Raw genomic sequence first — 23153 nt, forward strand, 5'->3', positions numbered from 1 at the left:
TCTTGCCAGAATACTACATAAATGATGTTGTGTCCTTCTCAGGGTATCACATCTGGAGGCTCACAGTGGCCCTCTCTCCTTTGTTGGTATGTTGATTTTGGTCACCTCGTCAAGGTGTTGTCCAATTTTTTACTAACTCTATATGTCCATAAGATTCATACATTAAGTCTGGGAATTATGGTGAATGTTCATATTTGGAACTTGTTAGTAAATTGCTCAAATGGTTGTGTGGAAACTTTCTCATTCCTTCAAACCACGGATTGCAGTATAACCCTTGTAACCTGTTTTTCTCTTTTCTTCTTTGCCATTAAAAACCCTTTAGAAGCAGCAGTGCCACCATGGGTTGATAGTAATGATGAAGAAACAATTCAACAACAAATCTTGGCCTTATCTGCTGTAAGTATCTTGTGATACCCTGTATAGAAATACTTTGTTCCTATCATGACTTTATCCTTGGAAGACTGTTTTTCTTCCATACAATTTTAAAAACATTTTGAGATGTTAGGAATGTACACCTCAATTTTCACTATTTTTCTTTCACTAACTTTTAATTTGCTTCTCCTTAAGTTCTTTTTTCTTAATGGAAAAGTATAGTCTGTTACACAAAATAATCTTTCAGCCCAAAAGGATTCTTTTATGTTACTAAGATAATCTTTTGAGATATGCTATCACAGGAAGTTTCTAGACAGCATTCTGATTTTCTGAATGAAACGATTCTATTCTAAATTTACTCTTTAACTGCTATATGTATTTGTTTGAAGCTGTAATTGAAAGAAGTAAAATTCCACTTGCTAGCCCACAAAAATTTCTCTCAGGCCTTCAGAGGGAACATAGCCATACCAATTAACAATTGGGTGACTCCTCACAGTTTCGGAAAGCATTTTCCTACACATTTTCTCTGTTGAGCCTCATTGCACGTCTGCAAGGTGGGTAGGGGCTTTTGTCCCCATTGTGCAGGTGTGGGGACCGAGACTCCCAAATGTGCCCCTCACTTTTTTTTTTTTTTTTTTTAAGGATTGGCACCTGGGCTAACAACTGTTGCCAATCTTTTTTTTTTTTTTTACCCTGCTTTATCCCCCCAAACTCCCCCTGTACACAGTTGCATATCTTAGTTGCGTGTCTTTCTAGTTGTGGGATGTGGGACGCCGCCTCAATGTGACCTAACAAGCGGTGCCATGTCCGCGCCCAGGATCCGAACCCTGGGCCGCCGCAGCAGAGCACACGAACTTAACCACTCAGCCACGGAGCCGGCCCCCAGCCCCTCACTTCTTATCTGAGCCTCCACTGGGTGGTAAACTCTCAGCGGGCAGAGGCTGGCTTTGATCTCTATCTACAGCACCCAGCTCCCGCCTGGCACGGGACTCAACAAATAGTGCTTTTTACTCTGTCAGTGGTTTTCAAGCTTCATTTCTAACCTACTCTTTTTTTTTTTTTTCTTTAACCAAAGTCATAAATGGAACCTTAGTCTAGAAAACAAACAAACGTAGATCTGGGCTTTCCCTCCCTTCCATTGCCCTCCCCTAGGGCATTTTAAGGGCTTTTCTTTCCATTAGTAAACCCTTTAAAGGCATGAGCATTTCTTATGAGTTCAGTGTGAACACCATGTATTTTGTTCACCATGTTACAGCCAAACTTGATGCTGGCATCACAAACCTCCTTCTTTCCAGAAGGGAATTGGGACAGTGAGAGTTGGTGTCATTTGAGGGCAAACCTTAGATGCTCATCAGAAAAGCCCCTACAGCTCCTCTGTCCTCTACGGCTGTTCTTCTCCCCATCTTCTCCATCTTAGAATGAGACTCCAGTTACCTGCCAATTTTTTTCTACCCACAAACCTAGGAGTTTTCCTTGAGTTGTACCTCTCCCCTCTCTGTCCTAACAATGCTGTGTTCAGAATATAGTCCACTTCTCCACTGCCACCACCGTGGTCCTGGTGCCATCTCCTGCCTGAGGCATCCTGACTGCTGTCCCATCCTTGCCCCTTTCCAGTACAAGCTCATTTCAGCAGCCAGGGGGTCCGTTTATGGCATAAATCACTTTGTGTCACTCCCCTACGTAGACCGTTCTAATGGCATCTCCTGTCTTGTAGACTAAGATCCAGACTCCCTCCACTGGCCTTTAAGGCCCTTGGCTTTGCACATCTCTCCTCCCTCGTGCCCTACTTCCCTGACTCCCAGCACTCCAGCCACTGTTCTTTCTGCTGCACAATCAGGCTGAGCCTTGTCCTGCCTTAGTGCCTTGTGCTTGCTCTCCCCTCTTCCTGGAACCCCACCCTGCACCATCCCACAAGATCTCAGCTCAAATGTCACCTCCTCCTAGAGACCTTCTCTCACCACCCTTTCAGCCCTCCACTCCCAGTTACCCCATCTCAGAGCCTTAGCCATATAAACCCTTGTCTCTCTCTCTTCCCACTCCCTTACCCCCTAACTGGAATGTAAGTGCCATGAAGGCGGGGACTCCATCAGTACCTGGGCCCTGCTGAGCAAGTGGCACAGTGCCTGGAGCACAGCTGGTGCCGAACAAGCACCTGTTGACTGGATGATGCAGTGAATGCTGCACGCACACATGCCTATGAGAGAGCTCCCAGGATTTCAGCATGACCCAGAACCTTTAAAACCGTCTTTGATACGTCCTTTCTGATGGCTGCTGAATTTGTTAAGGGATAGACTAAGTTGTTATAATAGATCCAAAAATAGAGTAGATTAAGCTGGGGCCGCCCCGTGGCCGAGTGGTTAAGTTCACATGCCGCACTTCAGCAGCCCAGGGTTTCACTGGTTTGGATCCTGGGCACGAACCTAGCACCCCTCAGCAAGCCATGCCGAGGCAGCGTCCCACATAGCAGAGCCAGAAGGACCTACAACTAGGATATACAACTATATACGGGGGAGCTTTGGGGAGAAGAAGAAAAAAACAATAATAAGCTATAAGTTCTTTCCCTCCCTCCCTTTTTCCCTCCTTCCGCCTCATGTAAGAGTCTAGAGGTAGATGGTCCAAGTAGGTATGCTTTGCCCCATGAAGTCATCTAGGGACCCAAGTTCTTCCCATCTTAGTCCTATCCTATACCAGCCCCTAGGATGTTGTCTGTCTTCTGTATGGTGAAGCCAGCTCCCCATAACCATGACTGTGGTCTAGCCTGTGGGAGTTGGGAAAGAGGTGGGCATGCCAGACCACTTGAAAGATGAGACCCAGAAACTACACCTATCACTCAGGCCCGCATCCCTTTAGCAACTTAGGCCCATGTCTACTCCTAGATACCAGGGAGGCTGGAAAATCCGATCTCTGGCTGAGTGGCCACATGCCCAGCTGGAACTCAAGAGTTGTGGTCCTGAAAGAAAAGGAAGGGAAGGGATACTGGGAGGCAATTAGCAATCACTGCCAGAGTTGCTTTACATTCTCTGACTTACCAGGCACTAGTTTAGGACAACACAGAGAGTATAGCAGAATAACCCTTTAAGCTCCTTGTATTTAGGAGCCGTTTAGGGCCACATAATGCGTGAAAAGAAATTGATAGGGATTGGCCCCGTGGCCAAGTGGTTTAAGTTCGCGTGCTCTGCTTCTGTGGCCCAGGGTTTTGCCACTTCAGATCCTGGGCATAGACATGGCACCACTCATCAGGCCATGCTGAAGTGGCGTCCACACATAGCAGCGCCAGAAGCACCTACGACTAGAATATACAACTGTGTACTGAGGGGCTTCGGGGAGAAGAGGAAGAAGAAATTTTTAAAAAGAAGATTGGCAACAGATGTTAGGTGCCAATCTTTAAAAAAAGAAAAGAAAAAAGAGAAATTGATAGTACAGTTGTCATTAGGTACTTGTGAGACCTCAGTTCAGCAAATTATCGTTAGTAGTCTGGACCAAACCTTGACCTACGACTTGAAGTAAATGAGACACACCCTCCAAGAGCCTGAAGGCTTACTACAGAGAGCTGCTAAGTACATATCCAGTAGTATTCCCTGTAGTAAGTCTTGTAATAAGGATGCAGTGGACAGGAGTGGTTCATTTATTTTGGAGAGGGAAAAGGATGTTCCCGGGGAAGCTTCCCAGAAGTGGTGACACTGGAGCCGAGTTGCTGAGTCTTAGAAGGAGGGTGCAGGGATGTTTGGGGATGTGGGGCAAGGTTTGGCATTTGGGCAGGGGTTTTGCAAGCATTTGGGTGTGACTGGACTATAGAATGCAGGTGGAGAAGTAGATCAGGAGCCAGTTGGTGAGGACTTTTTTATACCATTCTGCTAAGTTTAGGTTTTATCTTAAAGGCAACAGGGAGTCATTGAAGGATTTTGGTCATAGGTAAAATCTGTTTTTCGTGGGGCAGTGTAGAGAGTGGGTTGTTACGGGTGGGAGAAATGGAACTGGAGGCAGCTACCCATTAGGAGGCTGCTATAGAAATACAGGTGAAACATTCTTGGGACAGTTTCAGGCTTTGAAATTTTTACATTGGAAGGTAAAATAGCTAAAATCCATTTAGGTTCAGGTTTGTTCTTGCTTTATTTATATAGGAATTCTCAAAACCCAGAAATATTGTTAAAATTTAACATGGGCAAGATGAGATGAAACTGACGGGCGTTGTTAATAGCGGTATAAACTGCTACAGTATTTCTGCCGGAGAGTTTGGGCAGTGTGTATCAAAACAATCGTAGCCTTGGACCAGAAATCCTACTTCTAGGAATTTCGTTTAAAGAGATCATTTTAGAAGGGAATAAAAGCTGTTTGTTTGTAAAGTGTAAAGGACTGAGTCGGGTCATGGATTTCACTTTTCAGATATGACCACCATGGTTAGCTGACTTCACCTTTGGCTTAGAATGTTTCTAAGATTGTTTACACTAGTTTTCACGTACCTAAAGGTGCTCTAGATGCCCACTAAAGCAAACGTGTTTGTATGATTTCAAACTATCTAATTTTAACTAATCACACAATTGAATTTCCTGACCTCCCACGAGACTCTCTCCAGTGGAGACGGTGAAAAGATATGTGAGCTTTCAGTGACTGGAAGCTGGGGAGATCGGGCCAGGCTGAGGATGTCAGATCTCACTGTCCTCGCAGCCCTTCGACCCTCCCCTGAAGCCCCTCAATAAAATGGTTTGATCCAAATATATGTGTGTGTGTGTGAGTGTGAAAGGATCTGTTCTCTGTTCTATTAAGCAGACAGCTTAATGACAGCTCTGTGGACTTCATGGCTGAACTCTTTAGGAGAATTCAGTGTTTGTCAAATCAGTGATGCATTGTTACATATTAATTGTCTTCTGTGGTTTTCCCCATGTTTTTACCCTTTTCATCAAAGGACAAGAGGAATTTCCTTCGTGACCCTCCAGCTGGCGTGCAGTTTAATTTTGACTTCGATCAGATGTACCCTACCGCCCTGGTCATGCTCCAGGAGGATGAGCTACTGAGCAGGATGCGATTCGCCCTTGTTCCTAAGCTGTAAGCAGTGTGTTCTCGAGCCGGAGTGGTGCTGCTCATGCAGCATGCATGTGTGTTTTCGAAGGGCCTTACTCATGTGCATGGTCTCAGGGAGAATCTTGGAATGGGAGCCAGGATGGTCTCAGGTTCTCTTCATAAACATGGGCTCTGCAGCCCTTCAGCAACACGCACACGTCCCACAGAATCAAAACCAAAAGCAGACTTTCTAGGAAATTGGGGTGGAAATGAGATGTGCTCTTTTATCCGCAGTTAGGGGGTAGAACGCATTTTCCTACAGAAAGAACAAATGTGCCCATGTCTTCCTGAATAAAATTAAGGTCCACGAGGCCGGGCTGCCACCTTCTCTGCACGCAGGCTCTGCTCTGTGGCAACAGTGTTCTTGTTCTCTTTGCCACCCGCAGCTTTCCCTCTGCCTCAAGGCCCTGCTCCCCTCCCCAAATCCCTGCTTGTCCTTTAAGCTCCAGCACAAGCCTAATGTCTCCTGTGACATGCCCCTGACAGCCGTCAGCACAGGGCCCCCTTCCCTACCCTTCCTCTCTGCAGCCGCAGGGCTCTTCCTCACCCTTTCTAATTCCAGTCCCTTGTTTTGCATCTGTCACGTGTTTAAAGTCAGCCATCTTTCTTATTCCGTGAATGTTCCTGTTCTGTGGCTATGGTGTCTTCCTGTTCTCTGAGGATGTGAAGTGTCATTTTCTTGAGATGCTCTCCTCTCTCTGCTCTTCTCTTGGAATCTTCGTGTTCGCTTTGGGCTCTGTCTTTCATGTGGCAGGCTTTCTGTACGCGTCCTTGCTGGCTGAAGGTGCTGTGCTGAAAGGGTGCTTGGAGCTGTGTGTCCACAAGCCTTTGGGGCCTGGTGGTTTCCCCGAGAGGACTCCTCAGCCTTCTGCCTGGCCGCAGGTGGGATGCCAGGAGCACCTGACCCCTGTGGCTTCAGTGTGGCATCACACCCCCTTCTCAGCTGCACCAGCTGTCCCTGAGTGTGGGGCAGCTCAGGACTGTCCGTCTGCCGGTGGGAACGCAGCGCTGGCGGGAGGGGGCACCGGAGTCAGAGCCGTCTCATACTCCTTTAGGGTCTCTCCACGCTGCTCTGGTCTGAGCCCAGCCTGCACCCGGCCCTCAGAGGTGCCTGGCTCCTCCTGTCCTGTGGCCTTTGCAGGCTTCCACTTGATGAACAGGCTCGCTTCCTGCTGGCTACCCCTACTGCAGGCAGCTCAGCACAGCTTTCTCTGGTCCGCAGAGTAGCTTACTATTTGCCCATCAACTTTTGAGTTTCCACTGTCGTTTTCCTCACCAGTTCTGTTTGTCATTGTGGGTTTTTTATCTACTTAATTCCTTTTCTAACATTTTAATGGTGTTTTCAAAGGGAGCACAGATAAACACGTGTTCATTTTGCTTGGTTTAGCTGGCCAAATCGGGATTTGAAGAAATATTGGCTAGCCTTTTGATTCACATAGCAGCAAGGGTCTTCTATCTGTGAAAGAAAAACACTTTGGAAGTGTTCTTCCAGACTTGGAATAAGAGTTATATAGAATCTTTTCTATTTTTTTTTTCTTTTTAGTGAAACTCTTTTCTCCATAAAGGGAATGAATTTCTACAGCCCTCCCCCACCCTCCCAAAAGAAAAGTATATGTTTTATGGCTAAAATCTCATTATAAATTTAACCTTTAGACTATGTCTAAAATAGCTATTTTTATTTAAGGATATAAAAAAATTACCATCTGATCTATTTCTGACTATTATGCTCAGAAAACTCTGGGAGCTGGCTTCTGAACAGCTCATGTGTATGTATCTATTTGAAGCTCTTTTGTCTCAGAATGTGAGATCGTCCGTATTCTGGATAATGGCCTCCTTCTGAGAGAAGAGTAGCAAAGCTCTGGGGGTGAGGTGGGCTTCCCACCTGAAGGCTCCATCATCTTGAAGACCATTTGAATCACCCTGAGCTGCTCTCTGGGCCCTGTGGCAGGGTTCTCGGAACAGTCCAGAGGCCCTGGGGTGCTGGGACATGTGACCTGAGGGGCTTGTGACAGGCATGTAGCTGTCCATAGTTTTGAGTATTGACAATTCTGGACTTCCTCTCTCTGACAGTAATTTTAGATTTTTTTAAGGCTTTGCAGAATTGGTATTTAGCAAATAGTATTTCTGATTTGTTGCAGACGAAGTAGACGGCTCATTGAGTAATATAATTCCACTTTCCTACTTCTGATTCTGTAACGGATGATATAGAAATGAGAGTTATTATTTTTTATGTCTTTATCTGTTAGAAATGCTTACTGAAGTCTTTCTGGATGAAAGCACATGATATCTGGCATTGCCTTAAAATATTGCAACCCCCACCCAAAGGAAAGTGTGCAGGGGAGAGGACATGACACATGACTGGCAAATGCTGGTGATTGTTGGAGTTAGGTCATGGGTACATGGGGGTTCTTTGTTCTAGTCTCTCCACTTTTATTTCGTTGAAATTTCCAGAATAAAAGAAAAATGAGCCATCACACACAAATACAGGACTTCTGGACTTTTCCTTTCTGACATACAGAAGTGTATCTTTGATCATTTGAGACACTTTTTCTGAACAGAAGCCATCATTAACCAGGAACAATTTAGAAAATAAAACAAAATAACATTTGCTCTGTGTTTCAAAACGTCTTTTAGTGTGTTAGCACTTCCCAATGACAGCAGTGCTGGCATGAGACAGCCCTGCTGGTGCGTCACAGACACCCTCTGAGGCCTTCACTCTGACGACAGTAGGAAAATCACAAGTCCCTTCCAGCCTTAGATTGTGACATATGCCCATTGTTTCCCAGAGGGTGCTCACAGCATACTAATGTCTTAAAATAGTCAGTGAAAGCATAAGTGGTCAGATAAACATTTGGGAGGTGCTACATTCAATGGTTTTCTTTATTAGAGGGCTTCTCAGAACCTTGAGTATGTCATCTGCATTGTGACTCTCTCTGGAGGGTAACCGAAAATTTCTGCAGTGCTTCCTCTTACATCAAGAGGGAGGACTCTGGAAAACAGCTCAAGTGTTTGTCTTTTTTTTTTTTTTTTTTGCTGAGGAAGACTGGCCCTGAGCTAACATCCATGCCCATCTTCTTCTACATTACATGTGGGATGCCTACTACAGCATGGCTTGCCAAGCGGTGCCACGTCTGCAGCCGGGATCCGAATCTGCAAACCCCGGGCCGCCGTAGCAGAACATGCACATTTAGCCGCTGTGCCACTGGGCTGGTCCCTCAAGTTTTGTCTTTATTAAGAGAGCAATCATGGTCCATGATCCACTGTAGATAGATAGTACACCTCTTTCATTTTGGACATTTCATAGAGCTCAAAATTAAAAGTGACCTTGAAAATATCCAGGCAGCTCACTACCTCGTGAGAAGGCTAATCTCATTTTGTGTAGCTGTGATGTTGTGTTTTAAGACCCTTGAACTTATCCAGGTAAACAGCCCAGTTCCTTTATTTATTCCCAAGGTGGCTTAGTCTCTGTACCCCCTCACCATGCAGGTGATTTACCTCTGAAAGTGTGTTCCCCGAGGTGAATACGGTCTGTTGTCTAATTGCAGAAGAGCATGTTGTAGTGTATCTTGTGTTGCACTGTAATGCAGCCTAAGATTTCGTTAGCTTTTCTGGCAGCTGCAGCATCCATCGTTTGCTCGGCTAAACTTGTGGTCGGCCATGACCCCTTAAACTGCTGTTCAGCCAGATCTCCCTCCTGCCGAACTATTTCCAAGAGATGTTATGAGAAAAAGAGTTAGGAGGCCGTGTGAGTTTGGGAAATGTGCTTGGCGTGCAGTGAGAATTTAACAAGGAAGAGGTCATTATTATTCCTGTGACCATCTCTGTTGGCACACAACTTGTCTTATTCATCCCAGAATCTCTCTGGCACCTAGCCTGGGGCCTAATGCGTGTGGCACTCGGTAAATGAGGTTGGAATTAATGAAAGAAAAGATGGGCTGCATCTAGCAGTGTGTCATCTTGTTACCTAGCCTGGCATATGTAGATAATCTTGCATTTTGCCTCTGTCACTTAAAAAGCTAGCTTCCTAGTCCAGCTTTGCCATTCACAGATGTGACAGCCATGGATTTTGATGTCTTGTCTCAGGCAAGCCCTGTCCTCATTCACAAGCCTGGGCCTCAGGATTTTCTCCCTGTTCTCACTGATTTTATTCTGCTCCTTCAGTCTTCTTCTGTCGTGCTTTCTTCCTCGGCTTCCCCCCTTTCTAAGAACCTGCATCTCTTCTAGTAAACCAGGAGGTGAAGAGGCATTCTCCTACCCTTTTGTCATTTCTACTAGCAAAACATTTTTGGAACACAAAATGTGTGATTCCTCCAGGCAAAAAAAAAAAACAAAACCCGACACACACTCTGCAGGTCACCAAAGCCGTTCCTTGGGCCTTGGTTTCAGGGGGTTGTGCGTTTTATGGTTTTTGTTGAGTCTTGTTTTGTCTTCCACGCTCGGGATTTTTATTTAATTGCTCTGAGGTGAGCGCAGTCATCAATGTTTTTTATTATTTTGAAACAATCACAAACTTATGGAAAGATTAGAAGTACAGTATGAACTTTTTTTTTCTGAATCATTTGAGACCAGATGGCCCGTCCCCCTTGAATAATTTAGTGTGTATTTCCTACAAACAGGGATTCTCCTACACAACCATGACGCAACCATCCACATCAGGAAACGGTCACTTATGCGTTATTATTGTCTAATTCTCCGACCCTATTCAGGTTTTACCATTTGTCCCAGTAATATCCTTTTTAGCAAAAGGATCCAGTTCAGACTTACATGGACATCAGCTTCCTTGAGTCTGTTGCATCCATCAGGTGGCACATGGTGATCTTATCCCATTCCTGTCCCTTCTTTGGTCACTTAATGAAGGTAGTTTCTGCCAGACTTTTCCTTTCCTCTTTGAAATTAATAAGTATTTTCTTGGGGAGGTACTTTGAAACTGTGTAAATATTCCATTCCTCTTCAGACTTTCAATGTATTCATGTATTATATCTGTATGGACTCATGGTCCTGTTTTACACAATGGTTATAATTCATTGCTATTGTTATTTATTTTGATGCCCAAGTTATTACCAATTTGGCCAGTGGGAGCTCATTCAAGCTAGCTTTTGTGTTCTTTTCACTCATTCTTTGAGTGCTTCCTTCCTTGCTGGCACAAGATAGTCCCGGCTCATCTTGTTCTTTCCCTGTTGTAGCCCTGGAATCAGCCATTTATCCAAGGAGCTCTGGTTCCTTTTAGTGGAAAATGGTGTTTAGAAACCAAGATCTGAGCATTAGGCATGCTCATTGCTCTTGAGGTGTCACTACTCCTTGGCCCACTCAGTGGACAGAGGTAGGAAATATGTGTGTGCTCGTGTACATACACATGCATTCATTTGCATCTCTATTGAATGAAAACCATGTGTTCATAGTGATACCTCATGACAGGATCATTCTAGAATTTTCCCTTTCAATGTTTATAACTCCCTTCTCTGATGGTGAGAAACCTGGTTTCCACTATCCTTAATATTTTTACTTAATGATCAATCCCCCATGTGTAACCAATCTTCCATTTTTACCGCCACCTCCTCCCCTGCTCAGACACCCTCCTCTCCCTGCTCAGGCTCTCACTCCCCATTCCAGGCCACCCCCTTGTGTGGACACTTACCTTACCCAACTTGGGCACCAATACCACATCCCAGGTGATTCTAATATACAGACAAGTTTGAGAACCACTGAGAGTTCTCAGGTTGAACTGCACTTCAGTCTTTTTAGCAACTATCTCCCACCTCATTGCTAACTCTTACTGGTTGCTAGTTGTTTGCAAACTGCCAAACATTTCCTTTCATAAGGAACACCACCCACAATCCTTTCTTCTCACTGCCTGAAAGCACTTAATCCTCTGATGAACAGCAAGTAATTGATGGAGACCTGGCTCCACTTCCAGTCTCCCAGCTTGATTATGCTGCTTTCACAACAGTACCCTCTTTTCCTCTGCTGAAGGTGGTATTGGTGTCATTAAAATACCTGAGATGTCATTGGTGTTCTGTAAGTTGTCTTTTGCTCCTGAGGAAAAGATAGCTCTTCTTTTTATCCTGTTATTCAGCTTTCAACAAGAAAGCAAATGAGAACCTCCTTTGGCCTCACTTGGGTTTGAAAATGCCCCTAAAAATCATCTATTCCAATCTCCACTGCAACAGATAACCCCTGCGTGCGTTTGTATGCATGCATTCTCAAATGTGGTGGTGTTTGTCTTTAAAAGCGTGAAGGAAGAAGTGTTCTGGCGAAACTACTTTTACCGGGTCTCCCTGATTAAGCAGTCAGCCCAGCTCACGGCCCTGGCCGCCCAGCAGCAGGCTGCCGGAAAGGAGGAGAAGAGCCATGGCAGAGAAGAGGAGTTGCCACTGACAGGTATATTCAGAGGAGACGTCACTGTGCAAAAGAGAGTTACTTTAAAAATATTCTTAACTTAGAGACTCTGATGAGCTTGTCATCTTGTATGTACCAGAAATGTCCTTGTCATCTTATGGAAAATTCTTTTCTTTCCAGAGCAAATATTCATTGTTCTCTTGTTGCCCTCTCTCTGACCCCACTCACACCTCTTCCCCAAGCTTTCCTTGACTTTGCTATCTTTTTCTCATTCTTTGGTTTTTTAATTTCTTCCTTTTTATTCCTCCCTTGATCACTAGTCATCTTCCCATGTGTTTCCTTACCTCTTATTTATACCTTCTGTCCTTCACCAATCCAGTCCACCCTTTCTCTTTGTTTCTCAGTCTTCCATCCGACCTGACGTTTCCCCAGTACTGTAGCCTGTAGAGCAGAAGTGAGCTCCGGTCCACTCCAAGTTACAAATACCCAGCTCCCCGCGAGGCACTATTACATTACACGTTGGACTCGTTCCTATTGTGACAGTTTACCTCTGCTTGTTGAGGAAAGTGTTTTATAATATCAGCAGTGATTTCACATCTGTAATAATAAAATAAGTGTATTTTGTGTCATATTTTTAACATTTAATGAATACTTGTGTATAGGTACTAATTACAACTGGAGACTTACCCATTCATGGAATTTTAAATGATTACACCAAACATTGTGTCCTAAGGCACAGGTTGTACAGACCACTAGGAAAGGACCTGACCCTGCATTTAGGGTCCAGGCAATGTAGTGAAGTTGCTCTACACAGTAACATTTAGCGTTTTGCCTGTAGATGTTAATATGAATCCCAATTGTCTATCATTCTTTAGTATTTCTTTTTAATAGTTTTGTTGGAAAATTCCATTTTACCAAACACTGCCTGTGTAACAAAATGGACTCCAGACAGGGTTCAGTAAAGACTGCACATCTAGTAAGGTGGATAAGCTAGAAAATGTGGCCTGTGAGAAAGAGGAGAAGCTGGGACTGAGCAGTACTCTCTACTTTGTGCTTTCTAGCGTTCGTGATGAAAGGGAAACTTGCTAGATACCTTAACTCTCATTAGCCTAAAAGAAAGAGCAGAACTATCCTTTAATGAATTTTCCTAACACTGAAGTCAAAATTTATTTCCTGCAGGAAATCTAAGGGGCATCGAATATGACGACATATTAAAAATATCCCCAAAAGAAAGAGGTTCAGATGGTTTTACCTGGCTATTTCTTGTAATAACTTAAGAAAAACTGAAAGCATAACATAAAAGCTCATTTCTGAAAATTATTTAGTATCATCATACTTGTGGGTATTTTAGTTGTTATAATATGTATTCAGAATTGAATCAAGCAATTATTGTCTCTTTTATTCTCACTTCTTAGAGGCAGTACGGCCCAAAACGCCACCTGTCGTAATCAAATCTCAGCTTAAAACTCAAGAGGTAATACAGTTTTCTGTTGTACCTAGTAGTTGATGTCTAGAAATGAAGTAACTGTGTTAACTATCTCATATAACCATTTCAAACTACTTATGAATACAGGGCTTATCTGTTCTACAGAAGAGGGGTCTGGTACTTGCATAGTTAAGGACCTAGAGCTGAGACCTGAGGCAATTCCCTGGCATAAATAATTCCAGATATGCTCATCAGGAATTGGACAGAATGAGTGGAGTGATCCAAACTGAGTGTAATAGATTCAGGTGGTAACTCATTTAGTTACCAAGCAACTGTGCAGGTTAGAAGGTTGGAGAGCAGTGAGCATTCGACTAGCAGAGGAAGGAACCGAAAATGATGCTGCATTAAATTGTGAGATGACCATAAACCAGAGCTCTATCTAGCACATAAATGTCACTTAGAAAACCGTTTTCTGATCTCATTTGTTGCATTTCAGGATGAAGAGGAGATTTCTACCAGTCCAGGTGTTTCTGAGTTTGTCAGTGACGCCTTTGATGCCTGTAACTTAGATCAGGAGGATTTGAGGAAGGAAATGGAGCAACTGGTGCTTAACAAAAAGGAGGAGGAGACAGCCGTACTAGAAGGTAAAAAAAAAAAACAAAACTGTTCGCCTCCCTACTTCTGAAGTTGATTATAGAAAATTGTTATTCTGAAGCAGATAGACAAAAATACATTGTAACTTTTGCATCAGAATTGCTTCTCTGTTCCCCACTAGAAGGTGGATTCTAGCACACGTGACCAGACCTCATGTCCCTTTGCCCTAAGCATGCACAGAAGCATACAGAGGAGAAACTAAGAGCCAGAGAGGATAAGTGATTTGTTCAAGGCGCCTCAGCCCCATGGACATGTGGCCAGGAGCCAGGCGAGGAAGTGTGCACACCCTTTCGCTTAGAGATGCTGCCCTCTGGCCTTCTGCTTTAACAGCTACCCTCCTGCTTGGGTTGATATTTGTATGTGGGAAAGTGTTTTCCCAGCTGCTGTGTGCCACAAGAGCATCACTTCTGGGAAGGAGCAGCCTGCCTTTAAAAAAATAATTTAGAAAAAAGTACAAGCAGAGAGGGACTGGCTTTCTACTGGATGAAAAGCAAAGGCTTGGGTTCATCATCATCAAATGAAGAGTGTTTCACGAAGCCTTCTGAGACTTCCAGTGCGTTCAGGAAGCCAGTTGTTCCCACAGTTGTGCAGAGAGCACCAGTGAGGTGCTCCCGTAGGAGAACCAGAGCCCTGTTTGCACACTGCAGAGGAACTCTGGAGGAGAGAAGTGGGAAGGAAGGAGATGGGAGGAGCTGTGGGAGAAAGAAGCGAGTGGGGAAGTGACAACCTGGGCTCACCAGGCCCTTCAGACCCCACCCACCTCATCTGTTTTCCATACAGATGGCTGCTGGCCACCTCAGAAGGAAGGCGGGCACGAGCCCCATGTGTTGTGGGCAGTAGCTTGAGCAGACTGTGCACTGGCTCCATTTTTGCTGGTGATAACTAATAGCAGAGGCCCCACAGGAGACTGGAAGGAGCCCTGGGTCAGGACTCATAAGGTGCTGGCAGGCTGCTCCGGGCGAACTGCTCTTTCTCTGAATTCCTGCCCTAGTTAGAATTTGAACCACTTCATAATATTCTTCTATATATGAGTTGTCTTGGCCCCCCAGCTAAATTGTAAGTTCCTCAAGGGTAGTTACACCGTGTCTTGTTATCCCCCCAGTACCTAACGTGGAGCCTAGCACCCAGTAAGCACCTAGTAAATACTTGTGAAATTGGTGGTTTGCTATGCAACACACAGTGTCTTTTTCCCTTGAGGTCGCTGCTGCAAAAACATCCAAACATTTGGCTTTCGTTTTCTCTGTAGCTACTAAGTTTAAAATTGGTTTTTGAAAGATGAAAATGAATTTTAGCTTTACCTTTTCAATAGCTGGTTGGTTTGTTTTCTCCGTATTTTATAACTATATAGCAGATGCCTTATCCTATACATACATACATACGTGTATACACACACACAGAGGTACAGTGAGTGTCCGAGTGGAAGGTTGCAGCTCTAAATCTCAACAGGGAAGACTGGTGTGAGAGCTCAGAGGGAGCCCAGGTGAGGGGCCAGCCTTTGGCAAGAGACTGCCTGCCTTCAGCTCCTGGGAGCTGTTGCCACTGTGGGGAGACCACTGCTAATGGGGCTAAGCACACACTGTGGAGCCTGCGCATCTGCTTCCATCTGTATGTCTGTTGCTGTCAAGCTGTTTGATCTTAGGCAAGTCACTTAACCTCTCTGTGCTTCCATTTCCCCACCTGTGGAACGTGTGCAATAGTCTGTCTAGTCCGTGGATTGTTCTAAGGATGGAAAAAAAAGTGATATGTGGAAAGTGTTTAGCCCAGTGCCGGCTCAGTGAGTACTCAAGAAACGTGAGCTGGTTTTGCTGTCGTCATCATCAGCAGTGGTAAAAATGAAGTTGCAACCAAATATTAATTAGCAACTGTCCATTTTAAAAACAGAGGCCTAGGTAAAGCAAAATAACACCCCAAACTTATGGCGACATCTGATACCTTTGCTTCTGTGTTCAACAAATTTACCTTTCTGATCATATTTCTCTTTGGTCACTGTTAAAATTTGGTTCTTCTGAGCACACACAGTAAGGAAGCCTGGGATGTTAAAAATTAGCGTGGCTAGGACTTACATAGGTTGTTATAGTTGACTGAATTGTTAAAACCAGCGTTGTGAATTCAGAGCGAATCTTTGAGTTCTCGTTTGTTTCTCTTAGAGGATTCTGCGGATTGGGAAAAAGAACTACAACAGGAACTTCAGGAATATGAAGTGGTGGCAGAATCAGAGAAACGAGATGAAAACTGGGATAAGGAAATAGAGAAAATGCTTCAGGAGGAAAATTAGCTGTTTCCTGAAATAAAGGAATAATCCTTAACATTGTGTAACTGACATTAAATTCTGGATGGCAATACTCGCTGAATCAGAAGGCACAAAAGCGTATAACTTTATGAATTTTAAAATTATTCTTTTTTCAAGCTGAAACTTGCCTCTTTTACTTTTAAAAAAAGTATATAGAACAGTTATTCTAATCATCAAAAAGGGATGTTTTGTGTAATATTTCTTTAATATAAATTTAGTTAGAGATGTTCTTCTAGTCAGTATGGATATCTTTGCAACAGAAACACAAGTAAAATTTTAGAGTTCTGTTTTCCATGAGGTCAAAAATGTAATTCTTCAATTGTGGTTTTCTAAACATTTGTACTTCTTGTTGCATTTTTGTTGATACATGTACGTTAAAGTACTTACTTAATGGATTCATAACCATCAAAACGACCAAATTGTACCAAAGAACTTAAGAGGAAGCACTTTCAGGACTATTTTCTTGCTGGTTATTTTCTAAAATTCCATCTGGAAGCCAAAAGATAAGATAATTATGTTGATTTTGATGGTATAAGCATCACAAAATTTGACATTGAGAAATACTGTGCAAAAATGTTTTTATCTGGGGCCTTTTTTCTCTTTGTTTTTTTTTTTTTTAACTATACCACATTCAGTAATGTTGTTTTCCTGAATCTCACATCACAGTTTTTGTAGAAAGCAGGGCCTTTCATCCTTTTTGTAGTAATTACCTTCAGAAGCCTGTTCACCTTAAAGTATCATTCTTGTTTAAATCATCACCACATATAAATGTTTTGGCTTTGTCTTAATTAAACTGTCTTTATAAAATTGTATCCTTCCAAGTACAACTTACGGCACTTCACTGATCAGTCCTACTTGTATTCTGCTACACCAGCAGGCCCATGTTCATAGAAGGTGGTTATTTTAAAAGAACAAGGTGGCTTAGTGTCAGAACACTTCCAAGGCATTTGCTTCCCGAAACTTTCATATTTTTCAGGGAGCCTTTATTTCCTAAAGGGGAATACAATGTAGACAATTCTTTATAAGAAAAATGTACATATTTATATTCTTGACCCCATAAAAGTTAGTCCTTGGTTCTCTGGCAAAGGCATAGTCAACAAGAGAACTGGGCGTGGGTCCCAGCATTACTGTTGTTTGTAGTTTGGGATACGCACATGTGAATGAGCCAGACTGTGTCAGCCTAGGATCACTTAGGTTGTAGCAATAAACTCATGTATTCTATGAAACCACTGACCCCATTATCAAGAGATTTCCACTTGTGGTGCGGCAGTTGCCAATTACTGAGATTAGGTTCAGAGATGATGACTGGCAACTTCTAAAATAATCCTGTTGAAGGGAGAAGTTTGAATTTATTTTTTTAAATAGAGTTTGCTGAAGGGAAGGAACTATGTTAAATGTTTTTAAGCAGCTAAAATTCCTAGATGTAAGTAGATCAGAATATGACAGTGCTTGGCTCTTAGTATATGCACTAAAATTCTTTTTTTTTTTTTAATTACTTTGTTTGAATTGTTTTTTTTTCTTTTAAATATTGGCACCTGAGCTAACATCTGTTGCCAGTCTTCTTTTTTTTTTCTTCTCCCCAGAGCCCCCAGTACATAGTTGTATATTCTAGTTGTAGGTCCTTCTGGCTGTGCTCTGTGGGACACCACTTCAGCATGGCCTGATGAGTGGTGCCATGTCCACTCCCAGGATCCAAACCGGCGAAACCCTGGGCCACCAAAGCGGAGTGCACAGACTTAACCACTCGGCCATGGGGCCGGCTCCCTGCACTAAAATTCTCACTGATGAATGTTGAATAAATGTAAAAAAGCAAAGGTTTCAGAGAAAGTAAAAAAAACCTCTAAAATGACAATAGAAATATGTTACGATTGCTAGTATCAGTTTTACCTGATACTCCTACTGCATTTAAAAACAACCTAATTGTACATTGCCCTGTGAAAATAAAAGGATAAAATAAGATTTTATAAACAGCATAAAAATACAGTTCTATATTTTTATGTGTTCATCAAGGAGTAAAATGTTCTGCTTTTGTAAATTATACAAGTAACTGAAGTGTTACTCCTTTAAAGGGCAAAATAATTTGTGACCATGTTTGGTGGAATATTTCTAAGTATTTATTACATACCTGGGGGTTAGCCAACAGGACATACTGAGCATAAAAACACGTAAGCTTCATAAAAGGTTAAAATATGAACATACTTGCTCGCACTGTGGGGATTATACCTCACTACCCGGAGTGTGGCTCAACCAGCATCACTGGCCTGCCCTGGAAGCTTGTTAGAAATGCAGGGTCTTGGCTCCTGCTGCAGCCCCGCTGGCCCAGTCTGCATGTTACTGAGACCCCCAGGGATTAGAACAGCCTTGACAGTTTGGGACGCGCTGGACTAATGTACTAATGTGCTCAGGGCAGCCGAGGTTTCTGGACCCCTTCACTAGCGTCCTTGGATAAGTGTCTTTCTAGTTGGCGTTACAAGTCGCCTCTGCTGTGTCAGTCGGTACTGACTGCAACTCCCCCTTCCACATTGCCAAAGAAAGAGGAACCAAATCCCCAGGGGGACCACAAATAGTCCTGCTAAATCAGATATTTCTAATAGCACACATTTCAAAGGAAAATGATGACACTGCGAAGCACAGACATAAGGCGCTCTCAGAACCTTTTGAGGCGAGGGGGTTACATGTTAACAGAACGTTTTACATGTTCGCAAGCTTTCTCTGAGGTTCTTGGGGGACAGGAGAGGAATGATGTGCCATGAAGGCTGTAAAGGATGGACGGTACCATGGGTGGCAGGTTTGTGCACGTGAAATCAAATAACAAAAACAGTTTAAAAGGTACCAGAGCATGGAACCAAACTATGTCTTTAAAGCCTGTTTGAGGTATATGGAGTCAATACAAGAATTAACAATATCCCTTTATTTGCTCTTAAAGCAGTTTATCAAGCTAGTAAAGTCCTCAGCTGACGCAGCCAGTCTTGGCAACAGCAGACTCAATCACAACGTCAGAATCTCGCTATACGCAGAAGTGGTAACTTATACAAAGTGGGAAAGCTCAATTTGTAATTTTTGAAGAGTTAAGCTAGAGGAGCTTATCTTGTAGGAGATAAAGCAGCGATTATGCTTGTACTCACAGGGTTTGCAGATGTCCTACTGGAACCGAGACAGTTTTCCACTATGGGAACGTTGTCACAGAGAGGATTTTTAGGACATTTTAAAGGTTTACCAAAAGAAAACTTATGATCACATCAAACTGGCAATATTTTATTTGCCTCTTTGACTGCTTTGGTATAAAAATCAGGACTCTGAACGTGCTTCTATAATTTAAATAGTTTGATATGGTTGATCATTCTGGTAGTAGTGAGATTTCCCCTCCATTTTTAAGTAAAGATAAACATTTTCAAATATGAAAATTAGGGGAATTTAATTTTAGCAAATTTATTTTTAAGCTTTTAAAAATATAAGTGGTAGAAACTGATAGTTTATATAATCAGTTTTATTGGGGGGAAAACAGGCCATCTTAAATGATTACTTCCACAGGCTATGTTGATAGGAAAATAAAATTACAAAATGCATGTTACAGTATCCAAAAAAGATGGTACTTAGAAAACTAATGTCATGACAGATGACAAATACATACTCATTAAGCTTTAATCACATACAGTTATGTCTGTCGCACAAATCATATTGTTTATCTGGTCTTCACACTAAGGGGTTTGTTTAGATAGAGCTGTTTATGATTTCAGTTGTTAAACTATGATTTTTTATAGCATTTATTCAATGCATCCTGATTTATTTCCAATATGAAAAACTATATTACACTTTGTTCTGAATAAATAAAGCTCACTTTTAGCGGTAAGATATGTTACAGTGGTTTTTCCTGAATAACTAAAACTTCTATTCTGGTAAAGAGGACTTGTAAGTATTTCAAAGTTACCTGGTATGTAGGCTCCTACTGTTAGCATTAAAGCTGCCTTGAGATAGTACTGCGTTTTAAGAACACGTTTTACTTTGACCGTGGGGTTCTACTCAGATGCGGATCCTCCTAACCCAGGCAGTAGGTCTTTTACTCTAAAGCTATTATGGGATTTTTCTCTCCTCCGCTACTGATGATATACAGTGATCTCTCTTGTTCTTTCCTGAAAACCATGATGAGCAGTGACAGTGCTTTCTGCTGGCTAGAGCTAAAACTCAACAAAGTTAACCAGCTCCTCTAAGAATTAAGCATCTTCTCAATAAAGCTGGGGAAAAAAATTAAGCCTGTGACCTAATAAATAGAGATAATAGATCAATCCATCGTAATGGAGGATTTTGGTGACTACTACTAAAGTATCCACATTATAATGATAACAGCGATTTTGTGCATAATATTCTCTGCCATTACTGCACTTAGACAATGCAAAAATCCAGATACAGCAAGATGGCCACATCACTCGACAGTTTTAACTCTTTCATGGAGACACTGCAGGGTATAAATGCGATGTGAGAACTGAGCTGAAACGTGTGCCTCTACCAAACGAATATGGAACGAGATACTAACGCCACTAGCAAAATTGGTGTAAAGTGTTCTGTGTTAATCAAATTAAAAGAATACATGCTTATGAAAATAGACACTTAAAAATTTGGACATCACACAAAAGTAGTTAATGGGATGGATGCCTTACTGTCCATATTACCATGCTTTTAGAAATAGGCCAAGCCAGAGACTCTCTTGGCCTAGGGCAGTGATCCTGCACTTGAGAACCACCTGGGAGCTTTGAAAATGATGCCCAAGCCCCAACCCCAGAGAGACTAATTGGCCCAGGATGTAGCCCTGGACATAGGATTTTTAAATAAACTCCCTAAATCATTCCGGTGGGCAGCCAGGCTTGCAAAGCACGGGGCCCAGGGGCAAGAGGCCTGCGGGAAAAGTCAGATTTGCTTGGGTGAGATACTCAACCAGAGGGCACTCAGCCTCTTAGAAAAATGAAAGGGTGGAATTGCATGTTTTTTAAAGTCCATCCCATGTCCTAAATGCTATCCTGTTTTAAGAGAGACCTTTGTAAAATAGATACACTTTTCATTCTGTTTTCGAAGTTTTAAAATTTTTCTGAAATGTACAATATCTTGGGCTTTCAGATTGAATACAGCAGATTAAATATATGCATTTATCTCCACTCCAGCCACAAACCTCAGTAAAGGAATAAAAAGAAAAGGTATAAATTCATAGTACAAAAACAGGAGAGCAGGTAACAACAGCCAGGTGGTGACAAGGACATTTGAATACTTCAGACCCCTGGGAAAGCTCAGGAATTCCGGAGGTGCGCTATCTCTGAAGGCCGAGGAAAAACTGGTATCAGGGTGGGCAAGTAGAAGTCTCTGCCACAATTTAAAACTGAAAATCAAGAAAGCCGTATTAGCATATTATCAGCTATAAAAGCAAACAGATGAAACTGCTAAGAGTTTAAAATGATGGTTCCTGGGAAACGGGAATCAGGGATGAGGAAGGACAAGTCAGGGGTCTGTTGTTCTGAAAGCCTTGTGTCATTTAACTTCTAAAATTAAGTATATACATCATTTAGATTTAAAAAAAAAATTTAATGTACTTTTGAGTAGGGTATGGGAGAAAAGATGCAAATACTGTAAATGGGAATGTAAAATTGTAGAATCTTTCCTAATGGCAGTTGGGGGATACGTATCAAAGTGTTAAATGTGCAGAACATTTAGTCCGGCATTTCCACTCATGGAACTTATTCTAAGGAATTGGACAGGGGCTGGCCCCATGGCCAAGTGGTTGAGTTTGCGCGCTCCGCTGTGGCAGCCCAGGGTTTCACCAGTTCGGATCCTGGGTGCGGACATGGCACCGCTTCTCAGGCCACGTTGAGGCGGCGTCCCACATGCCACAACTAGAAGGGCCTGCAACTAAGATATACAACTATGTACCGGGGGGATTTGGGGAGATAAAGCAGGAAAAAAAAAAACGTTGATGAGCTTGTGAAAGGGAACGTTGATATACTGCTGGTGAGAGCATACACTGATAGGATCTCTTTGGAAAAAAGCACAAATTGTCATTACTTAATTGAAAAGTTGAATATGCACTTCTCTTTGACCAGCAATTCCTCTCCTAGGGAGTATAAAATGATATAACTACTTATGAGGGAAATTACCATTACTTAGTAAAATGGAAGATACATGGAAGGATATACCCACGTGCAACTAGGTGACACGTGCAAGAACATCTATAATAGTATTCTAATGGCCCCAGACTGCACACAACCCAAATGTCCATCACACAGAATGAAAATATAATTATGTGATATGTTGTGAGTGAATCTATGAATCTCACAAATATAAATGTTGAGCAAAAAAAAAAAAAAAAAAAAAAAAAAACCAAGACCCAGAAGAACAGAATAGCTCCAACCTGGACTTAAGAGAACAACAGCAAAAAGAAAAAAAACAGAACAGGAAATCACAGCTACCCAAAGGTCTACTATTACACACAAATACTAGCCTTGCACACACAAGGCCTTAAAAAATTCAATCAAGGCTCATTTGTTTCTCTCCACGGAAATCTTTAGTAAAAGGCGAAAGATTTATGCGTTTTGAAGAGAAAGGTGAGTACAGTAATACTCTTGGAGAGACAATTGCCAGGGAACTGCCACTCCTGGTACACTGAGGGTGAAGTTCAGCCCGACTTGAGAGCCTGCAGCAGCTCTTTCAGTTAATTGGGTAAAGAACAGTCTCATTCTTTGAAATAATAGGTTTAAAGGAAACCTACAGCTTTTAACTTGAAAATATATTGCATGCAGTGCACTATGGTTATGCAAATGAAAGCTGAGTCATCACCCGGGAGATTCACACCGTAGCTGCCAAGTTCATCTGAAGCCTGCTTGGCAGGCAAAGGACCCGTCCCCAGTCTACCCGGGCCCCTGATTCCATCTGTTTTGTTCATTGAGGCTCTGAGTGTGAATTTTGGGGGATAAAGGATTTTGTTGATCGCTTAAGAAAATGATGTCAGAGCTCTGTATATGACATGAGAGAGGGTTC

At 42.6% G+C, this 23153-nt stretch overlaps 1 protein-coding gene and 1 non-coding gene across 3 annotated transcripts in view; one reads left to right on the forward strand and one right to left on the reverse strand.

The window, feature by feature from the left end:
* Positions 1-19986, forward strand: part of SYAP1 (synapse associated protein 1) — a 32924-nt gene extending 12938 nt beyond the window's left edge. For both annotated transcript variants that reach the window (XM_001490807.6, XM_070256984.1), the window contains 6 exons: positions 323-396; positions 5276-5415; positions 11660-11808; positions 13182-13240; positions 13689-13836; positions 15994-19986. In XM_001490807.6, the coding sequence (XP_001490857.1) occupies positions 323-396; positions 5276-5415; positions 11660-11808; positions 13182-13240; positions 13689-13836; positions 15994-16121 (698 nt within the window). In that variant the 3' untranslated portion in view covers positions 16122-19986. The remainder of the gene's footprint in view (positions 1-322; positions 397-5275; positions 5416-11659; positions 11809-13181; positions 13241-13688; positions 13837-15993) is intronic.
* A 2628-nt stretch (positions 19987-22614) lies between these two features.
* LOC111771666 (U5 spliceosomal RNA) lies at positions 22615-22728 on the reverse strand. The gene has a single exon (XR_002805594.1). It is a non-coding gene; the product is annotated as a U5 spliceosomal RNA (small nuclear RNA).
* Positions 22729-23153: the final 425 nt, after the last annotated feature.

Source organism: Equus caballus, chromosome X (assembly GCF_041296265.1).
Source record: "Equus caballus isolate H_3958 breed thoroughbred chromosome X, TB-T2T, whole genome shotgun sequence".
Classification (NCBI taxonomy): Eukaryota; Metazoa; Chordata; class Mammalia; order Perissodactyla; family Equidae; genus Equus; species Equus caballus.